The 15,566-nt window shown below is 33.6% G+C and overlaps 1 protein-coding gene across 1 annotated transcript in view; it reads left to right on the top strand.

Moving 5' to 3' along the window:
- The window catches only part of LOC145243997 (uncharacterized), a 59,007-nt gene that overhangs the window by 18,996 nt on the left and 24,445 nt on the right, over positions 1-15,566 (top strand). Inside the window, exon 3 of the mRNA XM_080107144.1 lies at positions 11,733-11,841. Coding sequence (XP_079963270.1) covers positions 11,733-11,841 — 109 coding nt within the window. The remainder of the gene's footprint in view (positions 1-11,732; positions 11,842-15,566) is intronic.

Below are 15,566 nucleotides of genomic sequence, written 5' to 3'. Positions count from 1 at the left end.
AAGAAAAACAAAACAGCGAATGTGATGGAAAATCAAGAATAAGCGAACGAAAAAAAATGGCATAGGAAAACTTCTCCCGTAATCTAACCAACGCAAGAACCCCCACCCAAAAACCTTTTGTGGACATGCACACACCCATTTTGCCCTTTATATAATAGACTATTTTCTTTTAAAAAATCGGAAAAGCAAAAACAAAAAAAACAAAAAACAGCGAACGTGATGGAAAAATAAAAAAAAGAGAAAATAAAGAATAAACAAACAAAAAATGGCGTAAATAACCTTATTTGAATATTTAAACTTTAAAATAAAAAATTAAAAAAATGTCCGATATGTTGGCGCAAACGTGCAAACTTAAGACGACGACGCTGTCACTATAACCACTGGTCTATGATCGCATTTGGTAATGTTCTATTTTTCACGTGTATTAAGATAATATCCTCCGATAACAGCTGTTGTGATAGTGGAAAAAACAAAGGGTTAGTAAATGTTGGGGGATGAAACCACCTGATACTTCGGGCTTCAGATGTCACTCCTATGTGCAGTCTTTGTTATTATTGTGAAATCATTCATCCATCTGAGGATCAGTAGCATCTGGATCCGACTTCTTTTTATTCTCACAAATCGTTTGTGATCATGAGCTGCATAATTTAACTTATAAAATTAAACGCTTGAAACATTAAAGCAATTCAGACATGTTTGTTTGAATGCTTGCATCTGTGAATTACATTGATCATACTAAGTTCATTTGCATGGATAGTCAAATAAAGTATTTTGTGTGTGTGTGTGTGTGTGTGTGTGTGTGCGTTTTGCTTATTTTTACTATTAGTTACCACTTACCAAGGCCTCAAAGCCACTCGAGGGCAATGGTTGATGGTTTGTGTTAGATAAATCATGAGGATTGCAAACCATGGTTGAATTCGATTACTTAATAGAATGACTCCTCAAGAATTTGTTAATATGGCAATTGAAAACTACCATGATGTAGTCAGCTGGGAAGTAGCTCCATGATATTGTATTCCACAGATGGACAGTTCTTAGAAAGACACTATATTCATGGAAGTTATGTTTAGTTTAAGGTATACAGAGGAAAATAGGAAAATTATTTACAGTGCTTGAAGCTAGCCGAGTTCATATGGTAAATGTTTTACTTAGGAGAACCAGAGATTGAAGTGCGGTCAGACACCTGCCATGAAAATAATAACAGACTAGAAACATCTCTTCTGTGAGAAAGAGGCTGCAGGGAAGAGAAGAAAACATTTCGCAATAGATTTGAAAATCGATTTTGTACTATATCAAGGCAGAAGAGAGTTGCTCTGAGTGGCACCTCTTTAAATGTGGCAACAATATTCCATCTTAGGCTATATCATGCTCTTATATGGGTAGAGAATTCCTCAGAAGTGAGATGCTTTCTAGATTGATAGAATAATCAAGCCATTTTTCCAGAGATCTTAGCAACAGATCTAATTTGAGTTTTCCATTTCCGATCTGGAATGAAGGTCAGTCTCAGAAGCTTATTAAAACAGGGAGTTTTCTCAAGGAGAGGTGCCATCCATTTTAGCTGGGGTAAAATGAGGATTTGAGCTTTGGCAGTGAAAGGAGAGAAGCTTTATTTTAAATGTATCAAAAGTAACCAGCTGCTACATGGAAGAAAGTGACAAAAGACAAGGATTGTTGGTTGTTTTTTTTTGTTTTATGGCATATCAACCCTTTTCGGGTTATTTAATGCCGAATCCAAATATTTTGAAGAAAAAATTTTTAATAGAATATATTTGTTGTTTTCCAGTCGGTTTCTATTTAACCCATAGTTGGAACCCTAACAGGTACTACCACTCCGGGTCAGAGTGGACCTGGGAGCAATGGTAATTAAAGGGTGGTTCCACACTCCCCAAAGCCCACAAGCTGGGGCCTCACCACTGGATATAGTTTAAGGTCATATCCAGGACCCCCATTGAGAGACTTTTACCCTCTGCAGGGGGGCAGTCGGTGTATTCTAATGCCCCACCGACAGGGCCACAAAAGACAAGGAATAAATTAAAGAAGCAAAACTGAGGTGATGCTGACTGTCTTCGTTGATATCTGTGGAAATGTGCATCACGGATATGCACCAGAAGGGTAAACAGTGGCAAATGGGTACTATCAAGATGTTCTCCAGCATCTCCGTGATGCATTTCAGCGCAAAAGATCAGATATGTGGACAGCGAAAAATTGGTAACCGCATCATAACAACGTCCTCACACACTCATCCCAATTGATCCAACATTTCTTGGCCAAACATGGAATTCCAGTCGTTCACCACCCTCCTTACTCTCCAGACATGATCCTGTTTTGTGAGTAGAGAAAAGATAATGTGGAACACTATGGTGGTAGATGAAGATCATTCTAAAAGAAGACTTCCAGAAGTGTTTCCGGCAGTGCAAGGATCATTGAGCTAAGTGCGTGCAAGCACAAGGGGCCTACTTTAAAAGGGATTAGTATCCAAACCCTGTCAGGTATGTGAAATATATTTTTCTGGCCTAAGGTCGGATACTTTTTAGGCAGACCTAGTTTCAAAGTCAATTTTTTTAAAGCTGTCCAATGGCTGGCAGCATGTAAAACGGATGTTAAGCTGAATATGATGAAAATGATCAACTGGTTACCGCCACAGGGACATTTCTGCCCGGATGCAATACATATAATTAATCCGACAGTGCGATGATATTGCATATAAGAAAGTGCTTTCGTACATAGTGTGCCCAATCTTCATGTCATCTTGATAGCATCGAAATCAAATTGAATTACAATTGTTTAAACTAATAATACTTCATTATTTAAAATAATATAATATACATTATTTATAGGCTCAACACTGAAATCATTTGTTTGCTTTTTGTTAATTAACAGTTGTTTAGATAAAATGAAGCAGCAGTAACAAACTATTCTTACATCTGTGATGCACGCAACTCTATTGGTTTGTTTTTCTTTTAAATGCTAGGCGCAGTTGAAAATTATATTTTTTTAAAAAATTGTAAAATACATTAATTTTTGCATATTATTTAATATTTGACACTCCCTCTTTACTATATCCTTATTTTCATGGCATATGCTCGACTGAGCTCCAAATTTTAGTTCCTCTTGGTATAAGATTTACAGCAAGAACTTGTTTTCTACCACCGTTGCAAAGATTGCCAGAAAAATTGTTGGATCATTTTACTGCTCCGGCAGATATCTCACTGCCGATGCAATCCTCTACCTCCAAGTATGTCCTAGGATAAAGTACCATTATCACATCTGAGCAAGAGCTGCTCGGAGCACCCTATTCTACCTTGACAGAATTCAAAACCGGCTTTGAAACCTTAGTAGATGATATCCTTTTCTCCTCCCTGCAACCTCTTTCCCACAGAAGAGACGTTGCAAGCATATCTCTGCTCTATCATTATTTTCATGGCAGATGCTCATCTGAGCTTCAATCTATGGTCCTTGCCAAACTTTCATTAAAAACACTCGTCTAACTACAACCACTATCAATAATTTCCACAACTCTCTATCTGACTAAATCTAAACACAGATTCCATGAACAAAGTTTCTTTCTTAGAATTAACCACCTGTGGAATTCTGTTCCGTTGGCTTACTTTCTGATTGACTACAATATGGTTGTGTTCAAGTCCAATGTAAACAAGTTCTTGTTGAGCCATTGCCTTAAAAAATCAAATTATACCCAATTTCAATTACTAACGATTACTACGCTGTTGTTCGGGTGACCACTATACACTCATTAACCCTTATCCTTGAGTGGCCCTCAGACCTTGATAAGTGGTGACTTACTTGTACAATTTTCACAGACAAAGCCTTTTTGCAAGGATTTCCCAACTGTGGAACACATCATTGCAGGACTGCTTCTCTGCTGATTGGAACTTGGTTGTGTTCATAACCAATGTCGACAAATTCTTGTCAAAAACTGCCTCAGATGTAATCAAATGTAGTTCATACGATTAGCCAATATTTGTACTCTCATAGTATAGTGCTTCTCATAGTATAGTGCTTCTCATCTTTCCACTGACAATCATTCTTGTTTCATTAACCCCCGTATCCTTGAGCAGCTTTTGATCTTGATAACTGGTGACTCAGTAAGAAAACAAGAAAATTAATAATAAACTGAATTTTGTTTCATAATTTTTTTTAGATGAGGATTGATATTATTCCGACTTCTGTTCTTTTCTTGGATGTTATTCTCACAATGTTTCATCTGAGCTTTGTCAGGTGTGTCTTGTCAATCTGAGAAATTTTCTATTTTCTTCTTGTTTGCACTTTCTGGTTATCCATCCAACCATTTGATCTTTGTTTATTTATTTTTTTTTTGTTTTTACTCTTTTTCAATCCCAAACAAGGCATATTTGGAATGTAAGGGGCTACTATTTAACATAAAACAGGGGACTGTGGTGATTTGAACAGCGAAATATTTGTTCACATTACATTTAAATTTCTGCAAGTTTAAACAGTTAGGAAAGCAGGAAACCGAGAGGAGAATTTCAAAATCCAACAGCCCGAAGGAAGAAACTATTAGAGTATGAGGCTTTCTGACATCTAGGGACCTCAATAGTGAAGGGGTGGGATTTTGCTGATTGCCAGGTTACTCAGGGGTATGTATGTCCAGGGGGGTCAGGTACTGTGAGTTCATCAGAGCACATTCCATTAAAGTACTTGTAAAACAGGAACATTGCTGTGATGAGACCAAGGTTGGAGTTTGGCTGACAGTGCAGGGCTTATTATTATTTGAGACTCTTTTTTGGACCCTCTCTAAGAGTGAAAGACTAGTGGTAGATGCACCAGCCCAGATGTGGCAACAAACCTCCATGCATGGGTGAATGGTGGCTTTGTAAAGATACAGGATTCTCTCTGGCGTGAGTAATTTTCTAGCACAGTACAAGGAGCCTACCTTCTTTGCGGCAGCCTTGGCAATGTCTTAAATGTGTTTGTTCCAATTCATGTTGCCTGTGAATGTTGGGCTAAGGAGTTTGAAATATGAACTCTCAGGAAGGGTATTATTTGTCATGGCAGTCGTTGGTTCAGAAAGTGTTTTTTGTAATTGTTAAAGGAAAGAAGATTAGTCTTAGTAGCATGACATGTTACCAACCATTTACAGCCCCATTCCACTACGCACTGAACATTGTTCTCGACGGTTTTTGCCGTTACTGTGGATATGCAGTGAAATTGGATATGATAAACTTTAGAAAGCATCAAATGGCTGACAATGTATACGTGAAAAGTAATAATTAGTATCATATTTTTATATACATGTAAGTTGTTTTGTATCGAGGGGTAAAATTTTCGTATACTAACAACCTTACAGTGACAATACTAATGTTTTCTAGCAGATAAAAATAAAATTCTTAGTAATAGGTGGTTCACTGAAAGAAAATTAAACAACTGTCTTGCTACTACAGCAAAGAAAAACTTTCCTTTCTTCCTCAGTGTGGCCAGTGGCAAGTAAAATTTCCTCGCAAATTATAACTTGGTTTTCTTCAACAGATTCCTATCTAGAACCGTCCACACAATTATTCGGACTTGTAACAATCATTCCATTTCATTGACTCTTCTAATGTCTTTGGCCTTTTGGACAGGAACAAAGTGTAGCATCTGTTCTGATACTACACTTCACCTTTTCTACCCTCGGTCAGTGGAGGAGAAATCCTTCATGACTGAGACAATTTTTATTTTGGTTCCTATCTGGAATGCTCCTTTTTGGGGAGCTGGGTTTTCCCCACATTAAAAACCAATCTTGTGTCTAACTCTGCCCTTGTAGAGAGGCAAGAATATCGAAACCTTTATCCTCAAATGGCATCTGACCTTCATAAGTAGTAATTCCTTTTATTTAAAAAAAATGTGCTAATTTACTTACTGACTACTTTGTGTGAGGAACGCAGTCTGTGTTGTTTTTTCCAAAAAGTGATACTACCGTATATTTTGGTGTATATGACGACCTTAACGTTAAAAACTCATCTTTAAAAGCCAATATTTCATAAGATACCGGGTGTTGCAATCTCTAGCCTAGGCTAAACAAACATGGTTTTGTGATTTAGCAGTTGTCTTATACAAGCGCTTTATGATAAATTTATTAAAATTTGCTCCAATGTTGTACCTTGTCTTATCTGACGGTCGCCTTATATGCCAAAATACACGGTATACTGATTCTTAGATTAGAGCGTAATAAACATGTCAGTAGTTTTATGATCAAGCCAATTGAAATATTTTTCATTAACTGACAAGTATGTTTGGAAGCTGACTCTCAGTGACTACAAGCCTTTCTTCATTATGACTAGTTCTTTTGTTTTAGAAAGAAAATAATTAAATGTTATGTTGGATGAATCTGAATTTTTGAGATGAGGATTGATAATTCATATTTTGATTATTCGGACTACTGTTTTCATCTTGAGTATTATTTTCACATTTCGTTCGATGTAACCTCCAACTCTCTTCAGCTATATCTTGTTGAACTTGGGAATCTGCACAAAATTTCGAACAGAACTTTTTATTTAACCTATGCTCTCATTGTGTCAGTCATGACTTGGTAGAAATATTAAGTAATTTGCAATTATATTTTTCAGTATCACCTGCACGGAGGATTGAACCTTACAACATCCAGAACAGTGTAACTTTACAAGTGAATTTTACCAAGTACCTTATCCACTGTCTGCGACAACCCGTGGTGCAGTGGTTAAGGTATTTGGTAAAATTCAATTGTAAGTTACACTCTTCTAGAGGTTGAAGGTTCAATCCTCAGGGCGACACTAAAAAATACAATTTCAAACTACTTGGGACTTTTACCCAGTCATTACTAGGGCTATGACAATCATTGTTTTGACTCTTGAGTATATATCCGACACGGTTAATCAATCGAGAACCACATCACTCTATATAAAAACATATAAAATATTAACTGATATATACTCGAGAGTCAAAATAATGAAAAGAATATGCTCTTGTCATAGCCCTAGTCATTAATGATAGAACGAGTGCATGATACCACCGTGAATTAAATAAAGGTTCCGTTTGAAATTCTGTGCAGATTTCAGAGAAGGTCAGAAGTTACATTGACCAAAACAATGTGAAAATAACACTCAAGATGAGAGCAGCAGTCTGAATAATCGAAATAATTGTTCTGGTTGGATGTAATATATTTGAATTAAATATGCGAATCTTGGCTAGATTTTGTGCAAATCACTGTCCCCCCCACCATATCTCCATTTAGCATGTCTTTGCCACATCAGATGTTGGTTGTATAACAGCACAAAGAGACTTTTCCATGCAACGAGAAAATGAAATTGAATAGCTACAATAACAAAAGAATTGCTTTATCTTGGAGGATGTACAACCTTTTATATAATCTTGACTCATATTTATTGCACATACCGTCACAATGTTTTTTTTTTTCCTGCTGCCTCGACATATGCTTATAGTAAACATCTAAATGAAACAGAAATTTTTTTTTATGTATATGTATTTCAATAAAAAATCTTTTTAATCATCTGAATTGTTTTGTTTTTTTTAATTCTTTAAAAATTTAATGTATCTGCAATTTTCTTGTTAAACATTTTAATAAGTAGCTATTTCTTTTTTTTTTTTTTTTTTAATTAAAAGTTGTTCTCATACATCGTTGCCCGGATTTTCCTTTTAAGAGATGGAAAAGGAATTAAAAACAAAATTGTTTATATTTAAACTGAAAAAATAAATAGGCCTTCAATTTTCCAAGAAAAACGTTGACTATTTTTTTTTTAAGAAATCAAATGGATTATGGGCTCAGGCACCATAGTTAAAGTTGAAATGGAAGGAAATACAAACAAATAGGAAGGGAAGGACATCTGCTAAAGAGAGAATGAGAAAATAGACAAATAATGTTGTTTTAAAGATTGAAAGATCAAAGCAATGTTTTTTTGGTTGAAAATAATATCTTTTTACAAATAAGAAACTTTGAATTTTTTTTGCATGAATTATAGCATATTTTATTACTATTTTTCATAAAATATAGCATATTTTATTACTATTTTTGATGAAATATAGCATATTTTATTACTATTTTTCACGAAATACTATGAAAATGTAAAAAACAAACCTGATTTCCCATAAATAAAAAAACGAAAGACGTGGAATTTATTAATAATGAAAATGGAATTAAAGAAAATTTGGAATGGATATTTGACAGCCTACAAACTACAACACAGATTTAGCTAAAAAAAAAAAAAAAAAGTAACACAAAAGGAACATATATATATATATATATATATATATATATATATATATATATATATATATATATTACCGCTTTACTGAGATTTTGTCAATTTCAATATTTATCAGATGTATTTTGATACAAGACCTACATAAGAACACTCCCAGGCACATAAAGTACTAAAGTACATTTATGTGAAATTTAAAAAAATCGACCCAGACATTTTGAAGTCCATAAGGAACTCTCTCTTTCTCGCGTGCACACACACACACACACACACACACACAGTATCTTATACATATATATATATATATATATATATATATACTAGCAGAAGTACCTGTCGTTGACTGGGTTGAAAAATAGCCTACAGAAAATGGACTGTGATTGATTAAAGTATAATAGGTTATGAAAAGGAGGGGGTTGTAAAGAGATAGGTTTTGATATTCAAAAATTTTACCCTAAGCAAAATATGATGAAAGTAAAGAAAATTTTCGCAAAAATATATTTTTTATATCAACTTTGTTTCCATGCGTAGCCAAGAGTGACCAACAAAATGATGTTTCCTTACAAAGAGAAAATGTTATATATATCTATAATATAAAGCTGAATGTGTGTGTGTGTGTGTCTGGTCACGAATAGGCTCCTATATGGTTGACTATTTTAAAAAACTGATTACATATAATGATAGAAGATGTATCAAGACACAGGAATGGGTATGTTTGATCTGGCAGAACAGTGGTTCGTTAAAAGTAAAGAACATTTTCGCGAAAATATATTTTTTTATATCAACTTTGTTTCCATTCGTAGCCAAGAGTGACCAACAAAATGATGTTTCCTTACAAAGAGAAAATGTTATATATATCTATAATATAAAGCTGAATGTATGTGTGTGTGTGTGTGTGTGTCTGGTCACGAATAGGCTCCTATATGGTTGACTATTTTAAAAAACTGATTACATATAATGATAGAAGATGTATCAAGACACAGGAATGGGTATGTTTGATCTGGCAGAACAGTGGTTCGTTAAAATTGTGGGGTCTGGGTTCGTGCCTGGTCCACAAAGTATGGAAATAAAAAATAAAAAAAACGTTTACAAGTGTTTTTGATATAGATGTACATAAGAATACTTTGATAAGTATGTTTTAACTTAAATAGTGATGGTATGATAAAATTGTGGTGTCTGCGTTCGCGCCTGGCCTCCATAGAATGGAAATAGGCACAAACTTTAATAAAGACTTTTACTATCTATCTGCGTAAGTATACTTTGATAATTATGTTTCAGTTTGAAGAAACATGGTATAATAAAATTATTGGGTGTTCGTTCGTGCCTGACCTCCATAGAATGGAAATATGTCACAAAGTTTAACAAAGTTTTTTAATATAGATCCACAGAATATTGTGATAAGTGTTTCAGTGTGAACAGGTATGGTATAATAAATTATGAGGTTTATCTATTTTATTTTTTACTTTCATCATATTTTGCTTTGCTTTTGATACCCCCAAATTCGAAGCTATCTCTTTACAACCCTTCCTTTTCATAACCTACCATACTTTCATAAATCAGAGTTCATTTTCTGTAGGCTGTTTTTGAACCCAGTCAACGACAGGTACTTTTGCTAGTAATAATATAAATATACAAGAAATAAATGTTACCATAGTCAATAAAAGTTACTTTTATGGTAGAAAAGTTCATTGGTTTGTATTTTTAAGTAGTTTGTAAAAAAGAAATTTTTTTTTAATTCACGAACCGGTTTAAAAAAAAATCAAAATGGCAGCGACTTTGAAATGGAGAGCCCCGTTTTCAATTTGAAGGAGGGGCACCTGAGCATTCTGTGTTAGCAATTTAAGAGAGTTCCATCAACGTAAGGAATATTTATAAACATATTTTAATGTTTTCCATTATTTTGTGCTTGAGGAATATTCGATTATGGCATGTGTAGTTTATATAAAAATTCATTTAAGTAGTTATCGCCTCAAATTTTGTTTTAATTTCAGTTCACTGAAATTATTTCAAGTAAAGAGCATTAAAAACTATTTCAAAACAAAAAAAAACATGAACTGAACTTTTATTGACTATGGTAACATTTATTTCTTGTATATTTATTTTTTTGGGGGTAGTTGTTTGTTGGCTTTTCTGCTAAACACTCTTACTAAATAATATCGACGAAATATTGAAAAACAAAGAAACAAAAACAGTTTTGAAAAATAATGAAGCTTTACTTACTTTAGTAAAATAATCCGAAACAGCAAAATGGGGTATTAAAAAAGTACACACATAATTACTTTAGTTTTTTAAAGCAAAGAATCGATATAATTATGAATAAGAAGAAAATGGCACCCTTTTCAAGCAGAACAGCTTCGTTTCAGTTTTACAGTATTGAACGGTGTAGTATTGCGCCGTCAGATTCAGGGTTGTACTATTGTAATGTAAAGAACACGCGGAAAGGGTTGTAATCAACTGAATTCCTTCTAGTATACTGACAAAAAAATCTTAAACAGATATATAAATAAAAATAAAAAGGTTATGTAAATGTTTTTAAAAAGACATGTAATCACGTGAACAGGATTTTTTCCTTCTTTTGACACGATAACAAGTAACGTTCTTATTTTTTATTATTTATCTATTTTCGAAAGAGTGCCACGTGCAAGTGGAAAAGGAAAAAAATAGAGTTATGCAAAATTTGTGTCAAGAATTGTCTAAAGTTCCGACTTTTTTTTTTGGGCTTTCACTTTAATAAGAATGTGAATTTATTCGACACAATATGATTCAACTCAAAAAAATAGATAAAAGCTAACATGAATTAAGATTAAAGTTAAGGTATTATTATGGATCCTCACCCCCTTTAAAAAACCTTGTTAAACTTTGTAACATATTTACATTCTATGGAGGTCAGGCGCGAATGAACACCCAATAATTTTATTATACCATATTTCTTCAAACTGAAACATAATTATCAAAGTATACTTACGCAAATAGATATGAAAAGTCTTTGTTAAAGTTTGTGCCATATTTCCATGGAGTACAGATACGAATGCAGACCCCACAATTTTATTATACCATCCCTATTTAAGTTGAAACATACTTATCAAAGTATTCTTATATACATCTATATTAAAAACACTTGTAAACGTTTTTTTTTTTTTTTTCATTTTTTATTGCCATACTTTGGGGGCCAGGTGCGAATGCAGACCCCACAATTTTTATGAACCACTGTTCTACCAGATCAAACATACCCATTCCTGTGTCTTGATACATCTTCTGTCATTATATGTAATCAGTTTTTTAAAATAGTCAACCATATAGGAGCCTATTCGTGACCAGACACACACGCACACACACAGACGTTCAGCTTTATATTATATATATATATATATATATATATATATATATATATATATATATATATATATATATACTCACAGTTATCAAATATGTTCTTTCTGGTGCTTGCTTTCTTTCAATTCCATTTATTTATTCATCTTTATTTTTTATTTATTTACTTTTTTTTTGTTTTGTTTTTTGCAGCTGAATTTTGTGAAGAACAAATCTGGATTTATTGAGACGAGACCAAAACTTAATTTTTCTCAGCAAAAATACCTTCTGGAAGAGATTTTAGATATCTATGGGCTGATGGGTAAGAAATTGTTTTTTTTTTTTACTTCTTTAATTTTCCAGACTATTTCAGACTGAAAGTTGCTCAGCGCAGAATAAATATTAGTATATTTGCTAAGAATTTAATTTTCAAGATGTAAATAGCAATATGAATAAAATTTGCGTCTTTTGCAGACTGTTATCCTCAATTTCATAGTTGTTATTGTTTCTGTTTCACCACGTTTCGGCCAACTCTGACCTTCTTCAGATGATTAACCGCGATATATATATATATATATATATATATATATATATATATATATATATATATATATATATATTCGTGATGGGAGGATTCATATATTATTTTGATTCTGATACAATTACCAATTCTGATTGTTTTTAAATCTTTAAAAAATTTAGCTATAGAAAAGAGATAATATGGAAGGAACTATTTTGCTTCTGCATCGGTTATTATAGCAGCCTTGCAGAAAATTAGGGAAGACAGCTGACTATAACCATTTTTCATGCCAACACCCAGTCGCAGTCTCCTAGATCATTCACAGATTTACCATCAACATTTTCATATATATATATATATATATATATATATATATATATATATATATATATATTAGTGATGGGATGATTCCAGTATTTTTTCCCGATTTTGATACAATTCCCGATTCCGAGTTCTTATAAATCTCTAAATATTTAACTATAAAATGTTATTTTTTCCCGATTACCACAAAAACACATCTTAAATGTTCCTATATTTTCTCAAACGTAAAAACACACTTGTGAGGTGGGGGGGGGGGTAAGTAGAGATTTTACTCTTACTGGAAGTTTAATCAATAAATATTCATTATTTTATTATTACTATCAGCAGTGGAAGATGCTTCTTAAACCAAAATCAAATAAAAAATGATAATTTAAGAAATCTCTTTTAGCATTGGAAAATAGGCTCCAATGTTTTTATTTCAATACCGATTCTGATATCTCAAAAAGCTCTGATTTTTTCGATTTCGATTTCGATTAATCGTCCTCCCACTAATATATATATCTATATATATATATATAAATAAAACGTCTAGTTTGTTCAACTTAACTAAACTAGAAAACTACAAGTCTGTTTTTCATATTTTGCAACAGTGATTGTATCTAACCCAACTGTGTTTTTAAATATTAAAAAGTAAAAAAATATTAGCATATTGAATAAACTTTTTTCGATATTGGAACGGAAAGTAACGATTTCAGCCGAGGCTATTTACCAGAAATACTTCCGGTTTATATTGAATCTGCTATTCCGATTATTCAGCGACATTTCATATCGATAAGTATACCATTAATCCTGTTTTGTTTTTTTATAGAAAAAATTGCATTAATTTTTTTTTTTTTTCCTTCCTGCATTTTCTTTACGTGTTCCTCCCTGGCGTAACAAAATAATAATAATAATAAAAACTACTCGCCGGGATTCGGCAATATATATACACCAGTTTTGTTTGTTGTTTAAATACTTGCAAAAAAACAAAAAAAAATACACAAAAAAGTTTGTTTCACTTTTTCTAAACTATAAAAAAAAAATATTTTAACAAGAAAGTTGCTGGTTAATTTTTACGACTTGCTCCAGCAAATTATAAATAACCTAACCTCCCCATGTTAAAAATGGCTTTCGGATTAAACATCCCCACCCCCAAACCTCGAAAGTCGTTCTTAACATGGGGAGGTTGGGTGGTGGGGTGGAGTTATTCCGAAAGCCATTTTTAACATGGGGATGTTGGGGTGTTTATAATATGCTGGGGCATGTCGTAAAATTAACGACGTTGCTATTATTTATTGCAAAATTTGCTTAAAATTTATTTATTTGACAAAAAAATTTGACATTTTCTACAAACATTTAATAAGAAATACAAATGAACGTTAGGTTTTTGTTTGTTTATTTTGTGTTTTTCTGTTGATGTTTTGTTTCTACATTTAAAATTTTACTTTATAATTTCTTTCGCATAGCTTTGTTATTATTACATCGGCAACGCTCGGCTTTATCCGGCTGTTGACATCATGCACCAGTGAAAGCCGAATGCTGAGAAAATAATTACACAACACTTAAAATTTAATTCATTGTGGATTTATTCAAGCATTCATTTGGAAAATAAATATTTAAAATAAAATGGCGCTTATGCACTTATGGTACCGTGCTATTTTTTAAAATAGTATTTTCGCCTTAAATTCAAGTTTTACAATATCTTTTATTTATTAAATTGTTAGGTGAAAGTACAGATAACCCGGTCGGTTTCTAATGTGTGGAAAATGTAGCTCCCGAAAAAAGTGTACTCTGGATAGTAACAAAAATAAAAATTGCCTCAGTCTCAAAGGATTTCTCCTCTACTAATTGACGAAAAAAATGGTGAAATGTAGTTCATCCTCTGTTTCTCTCCCCCTCTCTGTCTTCCTCTCTTAATATCTCTCTCCATCCATCTCTCCCTCTCTTTCTCTTTATCACCCTCTCAATCTCTCTTTGAGCCTCTCTCTCTCTCTCTCCTTCTCTCCTTTCCTCTGTCTCATTCCCTCTCTGTTTCTAACTCTTCCCTCTCTCTGTCTATCTCTCAATCCCTCTATCTCTCTCTATCTTTTTTTTTTTATTACATTTTCACCCCAAACAAGGTACATTGCCACTTTGATGTAGGGGGCTACTATCAGGGACATAAGCTACAGGGGTACTATGTGGGGAGTTGGGCAGCAAGATGTTGGTTCACGTTACACTTGAACTTCTGCATGTCAGTACAGTAGGGGAAGCAGGAACCTGGAAGGGAATTCCAAAGTCTACCGGTTCTGGGGAACAAACTACTGGAGTAGACGGTTCTCTTATATCTAGGGATCTCTACTGTGAAGGGGTGGGATTTTACTGCTTGTCGGATTTGTCGGGGGTATTTACGTTGAGGGGGTACAAGTGCTTGCAGTTCATTGGAGTACTTGTAGAACAGGCAGAGGGATGCTACATTTCGGCAATGGAACAGAGGCTGAAGCTTAGATGGCAGTTCAGGACCTATCAGGTTGGCGACTCTCTTTTGAACCTTGTCTAGGAGTCAGAGACTAGTAGCAGATGCACCAGCCCAAATATGACAACAATACTCCATACATGGGCGAATGGTGGCCTTATAGAGGTACAGGATACTTTCGGGCATTAGTAGCTTTCTAGCATGGTAGAGAGAACCTACATTTTTCACAGCGGTCCTGCCAATGCTCTCAATGTAATTTTTCCAACTCATGTTTCCTGTGAACGTTAGGCCGAGGAGTTTAAAAGATGTACTTTCTCTTTCTCTATTTCCCTCTTACTTTCTCTTTTCTACCTATATATCTTCCTCTATAACTGTCCATGTCTAATCCCTCATCCTATCTTAGTCTCCTAAATTAATAACAGTCAATAAGGCATTGTAAAACATGGATAAATCCTATTTTAGTCACCTAATTTACTTAGTGTGAGATTAGAAGTTATTTGGAAATTACTGCTACTTTGAACGGCACCAGGAGTAACTGGTAAAACCTTTCTAATGAAATTGATTTTGGCAGCCATTCGGTGACAAAATGACATAGCCTTAGCCCTTGCTGCATGTGGAATACCTGTGACCTTGGTACTAAGTAGAAGAACTACTTATTCTACTTTGAAACTACTATTAAACATTCAATTTTTCAATAATCTCCAAACATCAACATCTCCAAAACATCCAGTATGGGAAAAAATATTGCAAAAATGCAAACTTATTGTTTGGG

Source organism: Euprymna scolopes, chromosome 22 (assembly GCF_053919585.1).
Source record: "Euprymna scolopes isolate OS-2025 chromosome 22, ASM5391958v1, whole genome shotgun sequence".
NCBI classification, from domain to species: domain Eukaryota; kingdom Metazoa; phylum Mollusca; class Cephalopoda; order Sepiida; family Sepiolidae; genus Euprymna; species Euprymna scolopes.
Note: the sequence above shows the minus strand (reverse complement) of the source record. Positions and strands in the feature narration are given on the sequence as shown.